This window comes from Archocentrus centrarchus, chromosome 2, assembly GCF_007364275.1.
Source record: "Archocentrus centrarchus isolate MPI-CPG fArcCen1 chromosome 2, fArcCen1, whole genome shotgun sequence".
Taxonomy (NCBI): Eukaryota; Metazoa; Chordata; class Actinopteri; order Cichliformes; family Cichlidae; genus Archocentrus; species Archocentrus centrarchus.
This window is the reverse complement of record NC_044347.1, coordinates 1410560-1433953: the sequence shown is the minus strand read 5'-3', so window position 1 is coordinate 1433953 and position 23394 is coordinate 1410560. Positions and strand designations below refer to the sequence as shown.

Here is a 23394-nt window from a genome sequence, read left to right as displayed (position 1 = left end):
CATAATTTCTGGGCTACAACTGCGAAAGCCCGATTTCCTCTGTGTTTCAGTCTTGACTTTGGGATTGAAAGGAGCATTAGCTCGGCAGACCTCAAAGCCCTAGTAGGAACATGTAGGCATAAGAGGTCGGAGAGGTAAGAGGGTGCTAAGCCATGCAAAGCTTTAAAAACAAGTAATACAATTTTTAAATTGATTCTAAAACTCACTGGGAGCCACTGTAGAGAAGCCAAAATGGGAGATATATGGTCCAGTTTGCGAGTGCCAGTCAGTACACGTGCTGCTGCGTTTTGGACCAATTGTAATCGATGAAGGTGCAATTGACTGACACCTGAATGGAGGCTATTACAATAGTCGAGATAATGAGATAAAGGTGTGGCTTGCTCTCTCAAAGTCCCCAAAGGTGAGAAAAGTTTTCACCTTTGCGAGAAGTTTTAGATGAAAGAAGCTCGATTTGATGACAGCATTGATTTGCTTCTCAAAGGTCAATTTGCTGTCAAAAATCACTCCTAGATTTCTTGCAAAGAGTTTATTGAAAGGCTTTAGAGGGCCGAGATCATGGAGGTCAGGGGCACCAAACACAACAATCTCTGTCTTTTGGTCATTCAAGCTAAGAAAATTTGAAGCCATCCATAACTTGATATCCTCTAAACAATTCAGCATGGCCTTTAATGGACTCACAGAACTGCGTTTTAGTGGCAAGTAGATCTGGGAATCATCAGCATAGCAATGATACTGTATGCCATATTTCTTAAAAATTGAGCCCAAGGGGAGCATATAGATTGTAAAAAGAAGTGGGCCAAGAATGGACCCCTGGGGGACCCCACGGGTAAGCAGGCTTTTTAAGGAAGATATAGTCCCCAGTCTAACCGCAAAAGTTATGTTGGTTAAGTAAGATTTAAACTATTCAAGTGCTGTTCCTCTGATTCCCACATAATGCTCTAATCTATATAAGAGGATACTATGATCTACTGTATCAAAGGCAGCAGTGAGGTCCAAGAGTCCTAACATTACTGAATCCCCCGAGTCAGTAATAGTTAGGAGGTCAGTCAGTACTTTTAAAAGAGTGGTTTCAGTGCTGTGTTGAATTTTAAACCCAGATTGATATACTTCAGTAATATTGTTTTGATCTAAAAAAGTGTGGAGCTGAAGAAAAACAACTTTTTCCAGGATCTTAGAGAGGAACGGTAGTTTGGAGATTGGATAAGACTGTAGGGTTGAGATGTTGTTTTTTAAGGATAGGTTCCACTACAGCATGTTTAAGGTTAGCAGGGACGTGAACAGAAATTAGACTACTATTTATGATAGGGAAGACACTTGTTCCCACAGTATGAAAGACATTTTTAGTAGTCGAGATGGAATAATATCTAGGGCACAGCTCGTGGGATTCAAGTGGCAGACTATGTGGTTCAATAAAGAGAGGGAAACGGGCTGAAGTGCTCAAAAATGGCAGAAGTAGATGGGTGAACAAATGAGTCAATGACAGGAGGGATGATATTAGACCTCATATTAGCAACCCTGTCAACAAAGAATCTCAGGAAATATTCACAAATCTCTGTGGACGCTACAAAAGAGGGAGCATCAGGAGGATTGAGAGAAGACTTAATAACTTTATATAAAATATGTGGTCTGTGGTAGTTATTAGACACCATCTCAGAGTAGTATTTTGTTTTTGTTGCTTTTACAGCTTTTTGATAGCTTTTCAGGGATTCCTTGAGTGCAATAAAAGACACCTGGAGCTTATCTTTTTTCCATTTTTGTTCAGCTTGTCTACATAGTTGTCTGATTTCTCTGGTGGCCCTATTTAACCAAGGCTCGGTTTTAACTTTTTGAGTCCCAGTTATGAGAAGAGCAATGGAGTCAAGGATTTCCAAACAAACTGAATTGAACAGGGAAAGTAGGTTGTCAGTGTTTCAGTGGGAAGACCCATCAAAAAGCATGGCATGGTTACTAAGTTGATAAGAAGAGGAAAACCGATCAGCAGTAGCTGGGGTGACAATGCGAGACTGACATAAAGGTATGTCAAGTTTCACAGGTTGGCTTGAAAGTGAACACTCAAATATTATAGGCTTGTGATCAGAAAGATTTGGTTCACAGTTTTCTGTGTTATAAAGAGACAGGCCACTAGACAACAGAAGGTCCAGAGTATGTCCGTGTTCATGAGTCGAGCCTTTAACTGATTGAGTGAGATTAAACGAGTCCACAAGATTTAAAAAAATCGTTCGTCAGCGGCATATTCAGGCAGCAAACATGAATATTAAAATCCCCAAGGATTAAAACAGTCATACTTCGGCATAGTTTCCCCCAGAACTTATATTTCGGAGGTCGGTAAACTAGAGCGCACAGCACCGGGGTGGAAAGTTTAATCTCAAATAGTTTCAGTTCGAGTAGCCGTCAACTGCTAGCTGCTGACAGTTAAAAGTGTTTTTAAAAACACCGGCCAGCCCTCCACCACAGCCGGTGGTAATTGGAACGCTCGGGGCAGTGACCCCCACACTGGGAGAGTGGCTACAGCAGATTCCTGGAATGACATCCAAGATCTCTGTCCAGAAGAGCGCAGTCCTGGGAACAGCTAAGATACTGCAGGACCCTCAAGCTCCCAGGCCTCTGCTAGAGGAGCTGAGCTTGGAGGGCTAAGACCGCCCACAGGGCGAAATGGGTGTTATAGTCATTGTGGATAAACATTTCAAGCATTTTCTTTTTTTTTAATCAACCATTTAAAAATTTCAACCAAACGTTTTAGTGTTTCTATGCTGTCATTAAAAACAGAGTTAAATAAATATTAAATTAAATGTTTTACAGAAAGTTTCAAATTCATATTTTGCTAAATACAAATGAGTCAACGTTCTCTGCTGCAGTCGAGTGATCATAAAGTACATTTGCTGCAACACAAAAAACACACAACATGATCAAAACATGGTTTCATTGAAGATTCAACATCAAACAAACTGATCTATGTTTGATTCCAAAAGTATCCACATCATAAAGTCAGACTCACAGTTTTAGAGTTTAGAATCACATTTGAACTCTGATCTTTTGCAGAATGTTTCAAAGTCAGTTTAAAGTCAAATGTAACTTTTTAAATATAAATATGTTTCAATAATCTCAAAAACACAGTCAGCTGAAGTTTTTCCCTCTTCAATATTCTGTTGTTTTTAATCTGAGTGCAGCTGTTGAGTCAGATCAGTTCCTCTAAAGCTGAGGGAGGTTTTTGTACGGTGTTGTATCACTGTGTGAACGAGCTGTAACCCTGCTGACAGTAATAAACTCCTGAATCTGCAGCCTGAACTCCTCTGATGGTCAGAGTGTAGACAGGATCAGATCCACTTCCACTGAAACGATCTGAAACTCCAGACTGTCGAGTTGTAGCGTCATAAATCAGGAGTTTAGGAGCTTCTCCAGGTTTCTGAAGGTACCAGTGGAGGTAGCTACCAACAGTTGAACTGGTTCTACATGTGATGGAGACACTCTGTCCTGCAGCTACAGACTGAGCTCCAGGAGACTGAGTCAGGGTGATTTGTCCTGATGAACCTGGAAAAGATGAAAAAGAGGAGAAAGGTCAGTGAGACAAATCCAGCTTGGAGAAAGATGATCATCATCCACACAGAAGAGGATCGTTGCTTTAACATGGAGAACAGATGGAAGAAGGTCAGTGCTGCTGCTTTCAGTGTTTCTCCATCAGAGCAGAACATCATTGTGGTGAACCTGCTGCATCCTGAAGCAAAGTTTTCACAGAGTCTCACCCTGAACGAGGAGCCCCAGGGTGGCCAGCAGTAGAGTCAGTGACATCATCATGGTGCTCTGAGAGGCCTGCACAGCCTCTGATCAACACTGGCCTTTAAAGGCTGGGAGCAGAGAGGCAGCACACACATGCAAACACACAGAGTCAGTCAGCTGACTCAGCACATCACCACGTTTCCTCCTCACTGATCCAACTGCTCACTTCTTTTTTCATGCAGACTCTCAGATTACTGTCACTGTGTTACTGATGGATGGATGGATGGATGGATGGATGGATGGATGGATGGATGTATGGATGGATCGATCAATCGATCGATTGATCCAAGGGCTCAGGCAATTGGATTGATGATATTCAGGTAACATTAAATATGGATCCTTTCTAATAATCAATAAAAAGCCCTTGATGTCATTTGGATGTTACCATACCACTTTTTTATAAAGCACCGTTAAAAACAACAGGGCTGACCAAAGTACTGTACAATAACATCACACATAAAAGACCCAAACAGGTCAAAAGGCAAAAAGATACAGAAATAAAACAAAGGTGTAAGAAATGTTCTCATGTCCCTGTGGTCTCTGCTATGTTAGGCAAACTAAATGACTATTAAAGGTTTTATTTAAAATAGCGTCTCTTTGTGGTCGCTGTGTGCAGCACGGCCAGAAGAAGTGGATCATGAACTCTTATATCATGTTGAGGCCTACATTTATTGAATTTAATTTTCACTGTTGAATCAACATCGCTTTGTTCAGTTTAGGGACACGTATCATGCTTTTTACAATCTCATTGTACATCCTGTATAATGACAATAAAGGCATTCTATTCTATTCTATTCTATTCTATTCTATTCTATTCTAAACCCTTACTTTTCATATGTAAATCATTCACTTGTGGTCTATATAAAGTAGAACTGCAATGCTTTGGTCAATCGAACATTGACCAAAGCAATGACAAGCGCAACGCACTCGTCATTGACAATGGAGCTCACAACAACGTTGGTCGGGTCGATACGTTTCAGAAAACGTATATATGAAGTTGACTGCGAAAGCCCAAAATTGGAATCTATAGAATTTTTCTCCTTTATTATTATTATTCTTCCTGAATAAACGAGCGCTAATTTAACCCTCTGAACATATTCGAAAACTCACCAATTTTTCCATGCAATCCAGGTCTGGTGAAAAATTTTGTTTTTAATTGCACCATTAAAAAACTAAAAAAAGTGGTGAAATCCCCCCCCAGAAAATTTAAATTTCGCATTCCTATGAGAGGTCCAAAAAAAAAAGCTGGTCGTAGAACCACCAAATTTGGGTCAGAAAGAGATCGTTTAAAGACCAACTAAAAATGACATTATGGACTTGCCGCCTGATAAACAAGAAGTCAGACATCTTGGCTTGAAATTTGACCTTTGCCGAGTCAGAGTTTTTGCACACCTCGTATTTTAATTACCTTGTCCTAGGGCGTTTAATCTACTGACACCAAGATTGCTCAGGATCATCTTGACAAGCAGAGCATCAAAAGTTATTCGGGGTTGTTAGGGATTATTTTTTACTCAGTGAATAAAGGACAAATGTTTAAAGGTAAACTCTAGTAAATTAATTAATAAACAGTGGATCAACCAAATAATAAACAATTAAATAATACATTAGACAGAGAGCAACAGATCAGAAAGTAGTAGACTAACTTTTCTGTTTCAGAGCATCTTGAGGACCGGCCACCGAACGTACAATTAAAACATCACCCATGTCACCATGTTCTGCCATTAATCTGGACAAGATTTCTCTGTATTGATTAAATTAGAACATCAGGAAGAAGATGTGCCTATGACTGAGAGGAATCTGAGTCATGAAAAACCAGCCAGAACAAGACTGAATGATGAAGGTCAACTCATAGCGCCCAGAGATTGTTTATGCTTAGATAACAACTTGTATAAAAATGTTTTGGTTAGACAGGAACACGGGCTCAGAGATTGAGAGAGCACACACAGGCCTGTCTCTTCAGAGTCCCCGCATGCATGTGTATTTTTCCTGATCTTTAATATATTAAATATTTTATTTTTTTAATTAAAGTGTTTCAGGTGTCTTCCTTCATAAAAAACCTGTTTACCTGACAGGGTTTTATAGAATATTCAACGGTGTTGCCATGACAACTCAATGAATTTGGCTTTTGTTTTTGTGTCTCGCTACAAAATCAAAGAAAACTTTATTTGGACAGACACTCTATACTGGACTTTAAGCCAAATTGATGCACACAAGTGCCTAGATTAATCTTTTTTAATTTATATTGTACAATTTTGAATACAGATAATTATACCATTTGCAAGGGGAAAAAAAAGACACATTTATTATTTAATGCTATGCATTTTTTTTTATAATATATTGGAACTATTAAGATTACATTATGTTAGATTGGATCAGATAAGATCAATTAGATTTGACTAGATGTTTCAATTTGATTTAAATTACTTGAGGATGCCTTTGGCAACAGTGGAGAGGAAAAACTCCCTGTAATGGAAGAAACCTCTGACAGACCCAGGCTCAAGGTGAATGTCGTCTGTCTCGACCAAAAGAAGACAGGAAAGGGGGGTGGGGGGGGACGGACAGACAAGCAAAGAGAGTGACAGACAGAGATGGAGAGGCAGGCAGGCATAAAATGTAACCACTACATATTGTGAACCTTTCCAGAAAACACCATAAAATTCAACCTATGTCTTGCGTTATCTTGTTGACCGAGACACTCACAAACCAACTAACCAACAAAACTAACTAAACAAAAAAAGACCACCCTCCTTTGTACTGTAACAAAGAGCCTTGTAAGTGAAATGGCTAAAACCACTAATTACAATTTCCCCATGTCCATCCACATACCCACATTTGCTTGATCCACTGAAAATATTTTACAATGTAGCAACTTTTCTCAATTTCACAATACAGGTAATGACTGTTGATAGGTGAAAGAGCACACAATCCCTTCATGATCGCTAAAATATGCTGGCACAACAGTGCAGTCCACTTTGTAGGTAGATGTTTTAACATATACATGATCAATTAAAGTGCCTTTCTCAGTTGTTGGAGATGCAACATACTGACAGTATCCTTTTTCACACATGAATTTACACAAAGTTGCAGATTTCAGTATGTTGTCATTAAAATCTCCGACTATAGCAATTGTGTCACTTTTACAATGTAACCAATTCAATAATGTTTCTAAATGTTCTTTAAACAAAGAGATGGCATAAGATGGGGGGCGATAAATTACAGCAATTAATATCTCATGAGACATACAATTAAAAATTAAACATTCCAAATTGAAATCTGGTGCTGTGACCTCATAACATACATTTTCATCACAATACATGCCAACACCCCCGTGTTGTTGGCCTCTCAACTCTACAAGTGCAGGGTTGGTGCTTGTCCTATAAAAGCAACTACGTGGGCTACTATGAAATCTAAAACCATTAATCTGAACTGTCACAGCTATGCAGTTAGGTTGCCAGAGCTGAGTGCAAGATACTAAATCTGACACATGCCTAGCTAAGCCCTGAACATTCATTAAAAACAGAGTAAAAGTGGATGTGCCACTGTTGGGCCTTAACATACTTTCGGTCAAGAATGGAGGCATGCTCTGAATCGCACTTTTAATATTATTGTTACAGAATACAGCTTTTTACTTAAAATCTTGTATTACTAATCCATCTAAAGTTCGAACGCGACTTAGAGCTACATACGCCTGACCAGCTGCAAATGTTTTTTTGAGGGACACCACTGCTTTATCTAGAGAAATGCCTTGTACTTTATGTACTGTACAGGCCCACGCAAGTTTAAGTGGAAACTGACGACGCACACCACCTTTACTATTGGCCCGTTCTTCCTCTGGTTCCATACGAATACATCCTGTTAAATCTGGAGAGGGATAGGAACTCCGTTGTCTCCTGTCTCTGCCTGCATTACAATCATCAAAATAAACATATACTGCCTCTGGAAACATCTTATCCGACATTACAATATGTCTAACTGTCCCACACAAACCATTAACAAGTCCATCATTAACGTCGATATTTTTACATAACATTACACGCGCATTCCTACCCAATAGCAATTTGTCAGGTAAACATGTGTATTTTGCATCTAGATGAGCAACACCCCTTAACTCTAATTTCCCTGTTTTTGGATTTAAACCATAATCCTGCGCATCAATTTCAACATATTCCTCACAAGAGCTTATGAGCTGCTTAAGATTATGGTCAAAAACTTGAAAGTTTGTGGGAAAAATATGCAGTGAAGAAGCGACCTCTCCAGTTTCACAGCTTGTTAAAATTTCTATATCGCTTTTCAGCACTGGCATCCCTTTAGAACGTGTACAAAGTCAGTTTAATTATTGTGCAAACAATTCATCTTTTTGCCTCACTCAACTATTGAAAAATTTGTCCAGAGATTAATGCCTATATTTTCCAAAAACAGTGCTGTCCCTTTTACAGGAGGCTACTGAAAGAAGTCTCCAACCGCAATAATACTAACATTTCCAAATGGGGAAAAGTCACCTGTTTGTTTTATCTGTCTTAACTTTCCATGAATATGCGCTAGCAATTTATGGAGCACCTTAGAAATTTTATCACTTATCAGAATTTGGAGTTCACTGTATTTTGAACGAAGAGAATTTAACTTCTCTTCACCCAAAGGTGTGTAAGGTAGCTGGATATTATTTCCAATATGAAAGTAGTGTGAATAGTAGCTGCCTTTAAGTTATAAGCTGCTATCCCAGTTGGTGCAGTCAACAGAACATTAATGCAATCAGGATGAGGACACAAAGGTGTCAGCAACCTGACAGCCTCATACTGAATTGCTCTAATGATGCTACTTTCCCACCGCCGAGGAGCCGGTTCGCGTGCCAGTGCTCGTGATGTTCCCAATGAATCGGCGAAACGCTTAAAAACGGGCCCGTGTTCCCACCGCACTTCTGTGAACTGCTCCTTTACGTATGAGTGTGGGCGGGTCCTCGTCTGGACACGGAAGCCGAAGCGCACAAAGGTGGGAGAACACGCTCCCCTTTCTGTGCTGCAAATACGTTTTAGGGTCCAAACCAAACTACTGCAGCATCTGTGTGCAGCACAGAGGGAAACACAGACAGCGATTAGAGCAAGACGACAAGTACGCACTTTGTGTCCTTTTATCTGTGATATGAACTGATACAAAGCAGCAAGTTCAGCCTTAGAGCCCAACCTAATTCACTGCCGTGAAAATCGCTTCGCTTTTCTCATGTAATACACATGTAATATGGTAGAAAACTTGATGTTGAGATGGCAGAGTCACGCCCTTCTGCCACTTTCGTCTCCCGTTCTTGGTTCGAGACCAGCTAGTTTGCGGGGCCAGAGTTGAACCCGTTTTCCGGCAGAGCACTGAGTGCTTTCACGGTGGAAAAACCGCCAAACGGTTCAAATTAAGGCACAGGTAACGGAACCCTTTTGGTGGGAAAGAGGCCTGAGATGACTTTTCCCCGTTCACGCCCCACCCGTAATAAAGACATGAAAAGTGTCTGGATTTTTACCACTTACTTTACCTAAGCACCACTGCACAATCAATGCCAGGCCATCTTTTCTAGACAAAACGTTGTTGCATTTCTCTAAGTGACTCACTTCCTCATGAACAACTGCTAAATCAGGGATATGGTCAACTTCATCATCCAAATGTACATTCCCATGCTTATCAGTTTCATTAAGACACTCTAAATGCTCCACTTCCTGTTTGGGACACAACATGCACCACTCGTCTTCTAAAACCTCATCACAATCAACTTCATTTTGCAACTTTTCCAAGTCTTCCATTTCTAATTCAAACTTGCTTTTATTTGACCTCACTAAAGACTTCACCGAATGTATAGAACCAATACTAAAGCGTACGATACCATTTTCAAAGTAAAGTAAAAATATCTCCGAATGCTGAGGTTTCAAATTGTCACAATAAGGCATGAATAATTGGAACATACTTTTATGAAAGCGCTCTGGATTTTTTGTCTCAGAAAAATGCACATATCGAATTATTACCTGTTGTGTACATGTTCTTTTAGTTATAAAGCCACAATCATTCCGTAACTGTATGGGTTTTTTTACATTTTTCATTTTTACTAACGAGTCAATAGTCTGACGCAAAGGGAGCCATACACATATAATTAAACGTAGTGTCAAGTGGCCTATTCTGATATCGATTAATAATATTCCTCATCCAAATATCATCTTCTCCATCTGTTTCTGAGACACAACTTATTGGTTTGCTCATTCTAACTATATTATCCCCAGATGGAATAAAAAAGAACGACTTTTCGTGAACTTTCTTTTAAGTGCATATTTGTCAAGCGGTAAACTGCTTCCTGTGCTGATACGTCCCTATTATGTAAATAAACACTACCTAACATTTTCATTACCTGTTTTGCATCAAGATTCCCCTTATTGGCTTCTTTTTGGGCATTATTTAACAATAAACCCATCTCCCGCTCGGATTTTGATATGTAAGAAATGATATAAACTGTACAGGCGTAAACATCATCTACGAATTGTAAATCAAGGTTGGCATTCCAGCACTTGAGTAAATTTCTGTTGTACTGGTTGACCCAAACTTCTTTAACCTGCCTCTTTCAAACTATTTGAGTACACCCACCAAAATGTTTATAGGCTGCCTCGAATATTTGTTGATTAATACCTAATGATGCAAATAAACTTTCAACACTATTGTGGGGACAATTTTCATGAGAAACTGCTGTCTTAATTGCTGTCATTATTTCAGCTGCTTGTTTTATATTCTGGCTCACACGTGCACTGGTCTTTATCATTATTATTAGCTTTACTTGTTTGATTGTCTGTCTCGTTTTCCTCTTTAGCTTGACAGTATGGGCACTTTTTTTTTAAAATTTCTGCTTTTTTAATAAACATTCGTTCTGACACCGGACGGGGAAAATCCAATGGAATTACAAGTACACAAGAATACTCTTTTTATACCTCACAAAGATAAGAAATCATCAAACCAGGTCAAAAGCTAATTTTACTTTAAAAATAAATTAATTAAAAAAATGAAATATACACCATACACCTATAGTCATTCAATTTCCCCATTTTCAAACTCTCTTTTAATAACTAACCACAAGTGGCATATGTAGAGGTCATGAAAAAAAATGATCTGATCTGATCTAAAAGATGTCATACTGAACATGGCACAGCACAGTGATGGAGTCATTCACCCCATTTGCAGAACTACTGAAAGTGAAGTTTGCAGATACACAAAATAGAAAAATCTGCTACCTTTTAATCTGCATTTGATTAAAAAAAAAAAAAACCTTACACACCTGACCACCAGTGTCCCATCTGCTACTGTTTAAATCTGCATTTGATAGAAAACCTTAAAGAGGACATTGCTAACTAAGAGAAGTAGCAGCAATTACACTGTCCGTGCATGTGTGAGTGTATGTGAGTGAGAGAGACAGAGGTCAGAAGAGGGGCAAAAGAGAGAGAGGGGTGAAAGGTGAGGGAGTGAGAGGTGAGAGAGAGAAAGAGAGAAGTGAGCAACATAGAGATTAAATTGCCTGTAAGAAAAGTCAACCTGACCAGAAACCAAATCACCATATAGAAACTTTAACATCTGACCATCAGAGTCCCATTTCATATGGGGCGGTTAAAATATTAAATACGTTGGCATAGACAATGCATTCAAATGAACCTCCAATTCATTTATTATCCAATTCAGTTACTGAGGTTTTAATTTTTGCACAGTGTTGCCAAAAAAATTTCCCATTTTATTAATGTGGAGATTCCCTTCTGTGCAGGCAATAAAAGAACTTCAGTACTTTAAATTGGCAACAGTATAAAAGGGCAACAACTGTAATTTTTAGGCAGCAAGTTCCAGTACCAGCACCTGGGCGGCGGCTGGCGAGGGCCTATTATCACCGCTTGGATGACCTGGATGACTGAGAATCTACACAGACACAGAGCTCAAAGAGTTCAAATGGCAGAAAACACATGGAAAAGCATTTGAAAAAATGAAAGCGACCATAACAGCTGAACCAGGGCCAGTACTAGCCTACTTCAATCCGAGAGAAGAAGTACCACTGCAGGTTGATGCATCAAAACATGGATTAGGTGCTACCATCATGCAAAAAGGCCGAACCGTTGCATATGCATCAAACATTTTCAGTTTTACACATTTAGCTATGTGGTTTTGAAATAGCACTGATTTTCATAGACATTGTTGGTTTAAAAACAACATAACTTTATGTATTGTTTATGAAAGGCAGTAAAGACCTGACCAGCAGACCACAGGTGGTACGAGTGGGTCACCTCACCTCATCCTCCCTCACCCTCAACACTGGATCCCCCCAAGGCTGTGTGCTCAGCCCTCTGCTGTACTCACTGTACACCCATGACTGCGAGGCCACGTCAGAGTCCAACGTCATCATCAAGTTTGCTGACGACACTGCTGTTGTGGGACTAATCTCTCACAATGAGGAGACAGCCTACAGGAGAGAGGTCTCCTGCCTGGAGAACTGGTGCCGGGAGAACCACCTCCTGCTCAACGTCAGCAAAACAAAGGAACTGATCGTGGACTTCAGCAGGAAGCAGCAGAGGGACTACCATCCACTTGTCATCAGTGGTGCTGAGGTGGAAAGTGTGGACACCTTCAAATACCTGGGAGTGACCATCTCACAGGACCTGTCCTGGACTCATCACATAAACATCACTGTGAAGAAGGCCACACAGCGTCTCTACCTCCTCAGGCGGCTGAGAGACTTCAAGCTCCCACTCAAGGTGCTCAGGAACTTTTACACCTGCACCATCGAGAGCATCATGCGTGGGAGCATCACCACCTGGATGGGAAACTGCACCAAGCAGGACTTCATGGCCCTAAAAAGGGTGGTTCGTTCAGCTGAACGGACCAGCAGAACCACCCTCCCCAACCTGCAGGACATTTACACCAAGCAGTGCAGGCTGAGGGCCATGAAGATCCTAAAACAGCCCAGCCACCCCGGACACTCTCTCTTCTCCCTGCTCCCATCAGGCCGGCGTTACCGCTGCCTGAGGGCTAAGACTGAAAGGTTGAAGAAGAGTTTTTACCCACAAGCCATCCGTCTGCTCAACTCTGAGCCCTAACTGGACCATTATTGCACAGTGTAAATATTATAATTTAAAAAGTGTGTATAGTGTATAGTATATAGAGTATAGTGTATAGTGTGAATTACTTTTTTTTTATTTTTATTCTTCTTATTTATATGTGTGTGTATATAAGGTTGCAGGTACAAAATACATTTCACTGTGCATTGTACTGTGTATAACTGTGCATGTGACAAATAAACACTATCTTATCTTATCTTATCTTATCTAAAGACTATTGTGATGAACTCTGAATAATTGTTTTACATTCTCTGATAAATGATGGAAGTCACCCAGGAGTATTAAATAAAGATGGTTACATTTGTTTAAGCTCTGAGTGTTTCATATCCAGGTGTTTTTTATGAGAATTTGAGAATTTGAGAAGTGATTTTGATCATGTTTCACATTTTATTGTGTCATATAGCGTCAGACAATGGTCTTGGTCTTGACTCGGTCTTGGTCTCAACTCGGTCTTGGACCCCAAAGGTCTTGGTCTTGTCTCGGTCTCGGGTTAGGTGGTCTTGACTACAACACTGCCTCAGCCCCCCCTCAGCAGATGGTTGAGCCTGGTTCTGATGGAGGTTTCTTCCTATTAAAGGGAGTTTTTCCTTCCCACTGTCACCAAGAGCTGCTCATAGGGGGTCATTTTGATTTTTAAAGGGTTAAAAGAGTAAAGTTTCCTCCATCCGTCACTGATCTCAGCTGATCCAAAGTAAACATCATTCCATGTTAATCCTAAAGACTGCAGTACATCAACAGACATCACTCATGCAAACTGGATTATAATCTGAAACACACTTTGTTCAGTTTACAAATATCATAATCTGGATTTAGTGGTGTTTATATAAACAGTGTGTGAGTGATGGAGCAGAAAACATCTGTCAGAAACTCCTTAAAGAGGAAATCCACTCTCACACAGTGAAGGTGTTACTGTGTGCGCTCTGTCCTCTAATCTGATTGGTGTCTCCTAGGTGATGTTCAGCCCACCCTGACGGTGCTGCCCCCCTCCAGAGAGGAGCTGCAGCAGGGGAAGGCCACGCTCATGTGCCTGGCCAACAAGGGCTTCCCCTCAGACTGGAGTCTGTCCTGGAAGGTGGACGGGAGCAGCAGCAGCAGCAGCAGCTGGGAGGAGAGCAGCAGCCCCGGGGTGCTGCAGAAGGACGGCCTCTACAGCTGGAGCAGCACCCTGAGGCTCCCTGCAGACCAGTGGGAGAAGGTGGGCTCTGTGACCTGTGAGGCCACCCAGGGCTCCCAGACTCCACTCTCACACACACTGAGGAGAGACCAGTGTTCCCAGTCCTGAGCTGACTCACTGGGACTCTGATCCTGGTTCTCCTGTTACTGCAGGTGTTTCTGTCTCTGATCTTTGTTTTGTAATGTTCATCATTTCACTGTTTGATACAATAAAGATTCATTCAAAGAAATTCTGATTCCATCTGAGGTCTTTTTACCATCTGCAGGCTGAGACACTTTCAGAATAAACACAGTTGATCTTCATCTTTGTTCACATTAAAGTGACTTCATGATCGGGTCTGAATGGAAACAGTGACTGTAGTAAATCCAGTCAAACACTGAAATCAATCTTTATGATGATTTTAGTAACAATGTGTAAGATTCCATCATGGATCAGTGTGAGGGATTTACACGAACCACCAAGGAACCCACTTAATGTCTTCAAAAAGTTCTTAATTTATTACAAAAATTATCTCCAAGAAAGGATAAACTGGGCCCAGAACAAAAGTCAGCAAACAAACTTCAACTCAGATAGGAACTCAAACACAACTAAAACCAACAAACAAGACAAGAAGGAAACTTAAATAGTGGCTGATCAGACCACTGCTGACAAACACAAGGGGATCAACAACTAACAAACCAACACAAACTAATAAACAAAACTTAATTAACAAACAAATACTGATCAGAATACTAAGTACTTTTTAAATTAAACAAATACTATTACAACTGGCCAAAACAGTCCAAACAGAAGACTGACAAAACAAATAAACAAACAAATTCCCCCCTCCCCTTACAAACAAATGGTAAAACCCACTAAGGAGTTTATGCCTGTCATATAAGGAGAAGGGCAGCTGGAGCTTCTTGTCGTCCTCCAGCAGCAGCAGCTCCACAGAAACTGACAACTCCAACAAAAGAGAAATTAATCCCACAAAATAGCAAACTGACACCAAGTCAAACTAAATGTGTGCACTGCAAATAGTCAACTAAGGAATGAGACTAATTAAAGCATTACTTGAAAATCTAAAGTACACAAATATTTAAATACACTTTAAGAATAAAAATATAAACAATTACCCTGATCAGTTTATTGTGGGTGACAGCAGGAACGGCTGTCACAATCAGCATAAATACTGTAGGCTGTATATGAAGAGAACAGATCCACTCAGTCAGGCTTCATTAGTGCAGTGGTCCCCGTGGTAATCAGAACACTCGAGAGAGCTGGGTGTTATACTTATATGATATGATATGATATGATATGATATGATATGATATGACATGATATGATATGTGAATATTAAAAAATCATTAAAAAATTAAAAATTAAACAAAAAATAAAATAAACAAAAAAAAAAAATCTAAAAAGCAGAATTAAAATTAATAATAGATTAAAACCAGTGTTAGTGTTTCTATGATGTCATTAAAAACTGAGTTAAATTAATATTAAATTCAATCTTTTGCAGAATGTTTCAAAGTCAGTTTAAAGTCAAATGTAACTTTTTAAATATAAATATGTTTCAATAATCTCAAAAACACAGTCAGCTGAAGTTTTTCCCTCTTCAATATTCTGTTGTTTTTAGTCTGAGTGCAGCTGTTGAGTCAGATCAGTTCCTCTAAAGCTGAGGGAGGTTTTTGTACGGTGTTGTATCACTGTGTGAACGAGCTGTAACCCTGCTGACAGTAATAAACTCCTGAATCTGCAGCCTGAACTCCTCTGATGGTCAGAGTGAAGTCAGTCCCAGATCCACTTCCACTGAAACGATCTGAAACTCCAGACTGACGAGTTGTACTATAATAAACCAGGAGTTTAGGAGCTTCTCCAGGTTTCTGAAGGTACCAGTGGAGGTAGCTACCAACAGTTGAACTGGATGTACATGTGATGGAGACACTCTGTCCTGCAGCTACAGACTGAGCTCCAGGAGACTGAGTCAGGGTGATTTGTCCTGATGAACCTGGAAAAGATGAAAAGGAAGAGAAAGGTCAGTGAGACAAATCCATCTTGGAGAAAGATGATCATCATCCACACAGAAGAGGATCGTTGCTTTAACATGGAGAACAGATGGAAGAAGGTCAGTGCTGCTGCTTTCAGTGTTTCTCCATCAGAGCAGAACATCATTGTGGTGAACCTGCTGCATCCTGAAGCAAAGTTTTCACAGAGTCTCACCCTGAACGAGGAGCCCCAGGGTGGCCAGCAGTAGAGTCAGTGACATCATCATGGTGCTCTGAGAGGCCTGCACAGCCTCTGATCAACACTGGCCTTTAAAGGCTGGGAGCAGAGAGGCAGCACACACATGCAAACACACAGAGTCAGTCAGCTGACTCAGCACATCACCACGTTTCCTCCTCACTGATCCAACTGCTCACTTCTTTTTTCATGCAGACTCTCAGATTACTGTCACTGTTTTACTGATGGATGGATGGATGAAGGATGGATGGATGGATGGATCCAAGGGCTCATTCAATTGTATTGATGATATTCAGGTAACATTAAATATGGATCCTTTCTAATAATCAATAAAAAGCCCTTGATGTCATTTGGATGTTCTCATGTCCCTGTGGTCTCTGCTATGTTGGGCAAACTAAATGACAGTTATAGGCTTTTTTTTAAGTAGCGTCTCTTTGTGGTCGCTGTGTGCAGCACGGCCAGAAGAAGTGAAGCATGAACTCTTATATCATGTTGAGGCCTACATTTATTGAATTTAATTTTCACTGTTGAATCAAAATTTCTTTGTTCAGTTTAGGGACATGTATCATGCTTTTAAATCCTTCCTTTTCATATATAAATCATTCATTGTGGTCTTTATAAAGTAGAACTGCAATGCTTTGGTCTGAATTCCTCATTATTACAGCTCCACAGACCCCACTTTGATCCCTTTTCTGACACCCGTCTTAGAGCAGCTCGTTTTGGTGCGGTCTCTTTAAATGTGAATGAGACATTTCAAGCCCCGCCCCCCTCATTCAACTCCACCCTGTTCGGACATTATTGTGGTTTGATAGCAGTTATACAATTAGCTACAGCAGAGAAACTTTTTATTCACAATATGAATGAAGTACACAAAGCCTCACATAGGAGTTAGCTAACACCAGCATCAAGAACGTCACTGAATCCAAGACAACAACGACAAACACAAAACCAAATAATGTTATTGAAAACATGCAGTACAGTTTTATCCTCAAGGAGCTAAAAGCTAACACAGCACTAACAGCAGAAGGCACAATGCTACTACTATCAAAACAATGGCCATGACGTCATATTGACCAGTTTAATTTTGACAGAAAATTTTGATTTAGTTTTAGTCATAATTTAGTGTGAGGTAAACAGGTTTTTTGTGAAGGAAGACACCTGAAACACTTTAATTAAAAAAGTAAAACATTTAATGTATTAATGAATCAGAAAAAATACACACATGGAGATGTGGGGAATCAGTGTAAGAGTGTGCGCTCTCTCTCTCTCTGAGCCCGTGTTCCTGTCAGCCTCCTCTTATCTAAACATAAATAATCTCTGGGCGCTACGAGTTGACCTTCGTCACTCAGTCTCATCCAGGTTGGTTTTCATGACTCATGATTCCTCAGCTGTGCAGTCATGAAGCACATCATCTTCCTGATGTTTTAATTATGTGTCCTTGTGGCCGGTCATCAAGATAAGATGTACTGGAACAGAGAAGTTAGTCTAGTACTTTCTGATCAGTTGCTCTCTGTCTAATGTATTATTTAATTGTTTATTATTTGGTTGATTCACTGTTAACTAATCAATTTACTGGAGTTTACCTTTAAACATTAAACACTCATCAGGTCCCAATCAGCCCAAATAACTAAGAGAAGTTAAAAATGCATACCACAATACAGTTCAGGTTGTCGGAGGTTAAAGGTGTGCATGAGGAGGCTTGACATCAAAGTTGCTGTACTGTTTTTTTGTTTATTCAAGCAGGTATGTGAGCTCCATTTTTGATTTGTGATACAGTGATGTGAAAAAGTGCTTTCCCCCTGCCTCATTTCCTGTTTTTTTGCATGTTTGTCACACTTAAGTGTTTCGGAACATCAAACCAATTTAAACAATAGTCAAGGACAACACAAGGAAACACAAAATGCAAGTTGTAAATGAAGGTGTTTATTAGTAAAGGTGAAAAAAAATCCAAACCATCATAGCCCTGTGTGAAAAAGTGATTGCCCCCCTTGTTAAAACATACTATAACAGTGGTTTTTCACACCTGAGTTCAATTTCCCTAGCCACACCTAGGCCTGATTATTGCCACACCTGTTCCCAATCAAGACATCACTTAAATAGGAGCTGCCTGACACAGTAAGGTCCACCAGAAGATCCTTGAAAGCTACACATCATGCCGAGATCCAAAGAAATTCAGGAGCAATTGAGAAAGAAAGTAATTGAGATCTATCAGTCTGGAAAGGGTTATAAAGCCATTTCCAAAGCTTTGGGAATCCAGCGAACCACAGTGAGAGCCATTATCCACAAATGGCGAAGACATGGAACAGTGGTGAACCTTCCCAGGAGTGGCCGGCCGCCCAAAATTACCCCAAGGGCGCAGCGACGACTCATCCAAGAGGTCACAAAAGACCCCACAACAACGTCCAAAGAACTGCAGGCCTCACTTGCGTCAGTTAAGGTCAGCGTTCATGCCTCCACCATCAGAAAAAGACTGAGCAAAAATGGCCTGCATGGCAGAGTTCCAAGAAGAAAACCACTGTTGAGCAAAAAGAACATTAAAGCTCGTCTCAATTTTTCCAAAACGCATCTTGATGATCCCCAAGACTTTTGGGACAACATTCTGTGGACCGATGAGACAAAAGTGGAACTCTTTGGAAGGTGTGTGTCCCATTACATCTGGCGTAAAAGGAACACTGCATTTCAGAAAAAGAACATTATACCAACAGTAAAATATGGTGGTGGTAGTGTCATGGTCTGGGGCTGTTTTGCTGCGTCAGGACCTGGAAGACTTGCTGTGATAAATGGAACTATGAATTCTGCTGTCTACCAAGAGATCCTGAGGGAGAATGTCAGACCATCTGTTCGTGTACTCAAGTTTAAACGTACTTGGGTTCTGCAGCAGGACAATGATCCTAAACACACCAGCAAGTCCACCACTGAATGGCTGAAGAAAAACAAAATGAAGACTTTGGAGTGGCCTAGCCAAAGTCCTGACCTGAATCCTATTGAGATGTTGTGGTATGACCTTAAAAAGGCCGTTCATGCTCGAAAACCCTCTAATGTAACTGAATTAGGACAATTCTGCAAAGATGAGTGGGCCAAAATTCCTCCAGAACGCTGTAAAAGCCTCATTGCAAGTTATCGCAGACGCTTGGTTGCAGTTGTTGCTGCTAAGGGTGGCCCAACCAGTTATTAGGTTTAGGGGGCAATCACTTTTTCACACAGGGCCATGATGGTTTGGATTTTTTTCACCTTTACTAATAAACACCTTCATTTACAACTTGCATTTTGTGTTTACTTGTGTTGTCCTTGACTATTGTTTAAATTGGTTTGATGTTCCGAAACACTTAAGTGTGACAAACATGCAAAAAAACAGGAAATGAGGCAGGGGGCAAACACTTTTTCACACCTCTGTATGTATATTTGGTTATTTTGTTAATTTTCTGATCTTTTTGCACTTAATATGTAATTATTAATGTTCATATTCACTGTTTATTCATTCTTCAAAAATAGTATTTATAAAATTGCCACTGGTGGGTTAAAGATTAGTTCTCCCTAAGTAGAATTGTTTTATTGAGCAATTGTTATGATATGATCACGATGCCATGCATTTTTTTTTTGTTTATTGTCTATGTTCATATATATTTTTGAGTATTTTATAAAGTTAATGAGATGTGTTACAAAAGCACACACCTAACAAGTTGGCTGGAGGCGTTGCTGAGGAGAGGTGTGCATGAGGAGGCTTGACATCAAAGTTGCTGTACTGTTTTTTTTGTTTATTCAAACAGACAACTTTGGGAGAATAAAACTGTATCAGCTGGCTGAAAGGCAGACGACTCCTTCAGTTCTTTTCTCACAACACAACGCAGAGAGGTCGCTGCAGCCTAAAGTTCAGAGGCAGAGCGGCGCCGGTTACAGTGGTGCCATGACCCGGATCCACATTGCTTCAGATTGGTTCATTGTGTTTCCTGGAGCTGTGAATCAACATCACATTGGTCACCAGAGATTGCTGTCACAGATATATTTAAGTTGATGTCTGTGTGTGGTTATGAGTGCTAAGAGTCCCAGAACAGTTCATACGCTGTGTTTTGTGCAGTAGTTTTGTGTTTTCTATTTTTGAGGTGTATTTCATTTTTTTTGCAGTGTACATATAGTGCAAAGTGATATATGTGATTCATAAAATGGATGAGGGAGAAGCTCCAACTGTCTGTCCCAACATTGCCATAGGAAGAGGGAGGTTAATTGAACGGTTGCCTGCTACACCAGTTCATAGTGCAGGTTCCCCAGCTTTCTGTTCCACTCGTATACTTGGGCGTACACCTTGTAGTAGTGGTAAAGACAAATCATTCTCTGACCCCACAGCCATGGCTGACCCAGCATTAAATGACTTGATAACCCAAAGTGCTCAACAGGTAGGGCAGACCATTCGGGATCAGTTAAAGGAGGAATGTGGGGAAAGGGAGAACAGAGGCACACAAGCTCAGAGCAGTGTGAGCCAGTTACCCAGTGAGCCCACTTACCTTAACCTGAGTGGGGTGAAGCTAGTTCTCCAGTCAGATGTGAGAGAACCCCCAATCTTCAGAGGAGATGGGTCAGATAAGCATATGGTCTGTGAGTGGGAGGAGTCAGTGAGAATGTATTTCAAGAAACGAGGTGTGCCTCTTCAGGAACAATACCCAGAGCTGATGTTCAAGTTAATGGGTAAAGCTAAAGACATTGTAAGGATAACTCTAAGAAGCAGTCCATCATTAAAACCTCAGGAGAATCCAGATGTCATCTATGACATACTCAGGCAACATTTTAGTGACATGACCTATCCATGCATGCCCATGGCTGATTTCTACAGCACAGTTCCAATCCCAGGAGAAACCCCTGTAGAATATTGGGTCAGACTGAATAAGGCAGTTGATTCAGCAGAGGAGGGTTTAATAAGGCTCGGACGACGCATAGAGGATCCATGCCAGGAGGCAGCCATGATGTTTGTAAAGCACTGTCCTGATCCCACCCTTGCTGCTATTCTGAAGCTTAAAGCCCCAGATAAGTGGACAGTCAGTGAGATTCAGGAGCACGTGAATCGCTACCAGCTTGAGATGAAGGAACACATGCTTGCTGAGTTTGGGGTGGCTGTAGCTCAGTAGGTAGAGCAGGTCACCTACTGATCGGAAGGTCAGCGGTTCGAATCCTGGCTACTCCAGGCTACATGCCAATGTATCCTTGGGCAAGATACTTAACCCCAAGTTGCTCTCCGACCGTTCTGTCGGAGTATGAATGCGTGTGAATGTTAGTTAATTAAAAGCACTTAGCTTTATAAAAATGGAAGTGCTTGTATGAATGGGAGTGCATGGGTGAATGCAAACAGGTTGTATAAGCGCTTTGAGTGCTCATACTGAGTAGAGAAGCGCTATATAAGAACTAGTCCATTTACCATTTACCATTTCTGAATCTAAGTCCCCGACACCAGTTAAGTCTAATGTCCAGGTATCTGCAGTTGATGGTCTAACAACACCAGTGCATCCAGGGGAGACACAAGTGCAGGCTGTGACTGAGACAGTCAAGACTCCTTGTAATGACAGTTGCCTGAAAATGCTAGTTAGCGTTTTTGACCGTGCTCTCTCACAAAACAGCCAGGCTATAGACAAGCAAATACCCTCTGGTCAAATTCACCACCGATCCTGCAGAGTGTGCCAGTCCTCAGAACATTCCACTCTAACACCTATGCCTAGCGTGCTTTGAGCCAGGCCATATTAAAAGAAACTGCCCTCATCGCCCGATTGTTCAAAGGCATCCTACCTCCCAAACCCCAGGCCCCTAGCCGTTAAACTAGCTGGCCCGCATTGGGTGAGGGGATGTGTGGGCACAGATGAAGAAACCCTCAGCAGTGACAATATTGAACAGCACTACATAAAAGCATGTGCAGCAGTGCCGATTGGTGCTAAAGTGCAAAATACACAGAGAGTCGGCCCTTTTGATGAGCTGTTTAACACACCCGTCAGTATTAACAACAAACACCATGTGCAGGGCATGCTTGACTCTGGCTCCATGGCCTGCACACTCAGTGAGCAAACAGAGCACAGGATGTTGAGTGAGAGTATGTTGCCTGAACCCACTCCTTTGACTCAAGAAATTGTGCTGGTAGGCTGTGGTGGTGCACTCAGTAAGCCCAAATGCATGTATGAGGTTGAAATGAAACTGTATGGTGAGACCTGTATGGTTCCCATCCTTGTAGTGCCAGGTCAACGAGATGATTTAATCATAGGCATAAATGTCATCAGGTTTCTTATGCGTCAACTGAAAGTAACCAGTGACTGTTGGCACCTAGTCTCTAATGGCAATCTCACTCCAGAGTGTGAGCAGTTCCTTGACTTCATGGCCAACTCATCTCGTTGGAAGGGTGAGGAACTCCCAGACAAGATTGGCACAGTCAAGCTCCAGCAGTCAGTCACCCTGTTAGCAAGACAGGAACATCTAGTTTGGGGTAAGCTACCAAATAAGGTCCCTATGTCACCAGGAAGTACAATGATTATTGAACCCACCTCATCCAAGTCCACGTAATATAATGGTTGGCCGCATCATCACACCATTGTGGGGCGATAGACGGGTTCCCATGAAAGTCACCAACCTATCAAACAAGTCCATCACTCTAAAGAGAAACACAAAGCTGGCTGATGTATCCCCTTGTGTTGCTGTGGAGGATTCTGGTGTTTTCCAGGGCATGTGTCAACCTGCAAAATTTGAGGAGGAGGAGAGGAGTGATAACACCAAGCCCACAGATCTCAAACAGAGACTAGAACAGATTGGACTTAGTGAAATTGACATTGCTTTGTGCCATGCTGGTCCAGAGGGGAAGGAAAGGTTGGTCAAACTGCTCGAAAGCTACAATGACATTTTCTCCAAGCACACAATAGACTGTGGAGAGGCTAGGGGCTTTGTACATCGCATCAGGCTCACTGATGAGAGACCATTTCGCATCCCCTATCGCAGAGTGCCGCCAGCGCATTATCAAAAGTTGCGACAAGTTTTGTCTGAGATGGAGGAACAGGAAATCATAAGGAAGTCAGTGAGTGAGTATGCTTCACCACTGGTGTTAGTGTGGAAAAAGGATGGCGGTTTGAGAATCTGCACTGATTTCCGGTG

General features: G+C 41.1%; 1 pseudogene and 2 gene segments (V, D, J or C); all 3 read right to left on the bottom strand.

Moving 5' to 3' along the window:
• Positions 1–23394, bottom strand: part of LOC115791158 (NACHT, LRR and PYD domains-containing protein 12-like) — a 1329445-nt pseudogene that overhangs the window by 299832 nt on the left and 1006219 nt on the right.
• LOC115791646 (immunoglobulin kappa variable 1-39-like) lies at positions 3224–3847 on the bottom strand. The segment is given in 2 exon segments: positions 3224–3528; positions 3741–3847. Coding segments are annotated over 2 exon segments (357 nt in total).
• On the bottom strand, positions 15744–16367 carry LOC115791652 (immunoglobulin kappa variable 1-39-like). The segment is given in 2 exon segments: positions 15744–16048; positions 16261–16367. Coding segments are annotated over 2 exon segments (357 nt in total).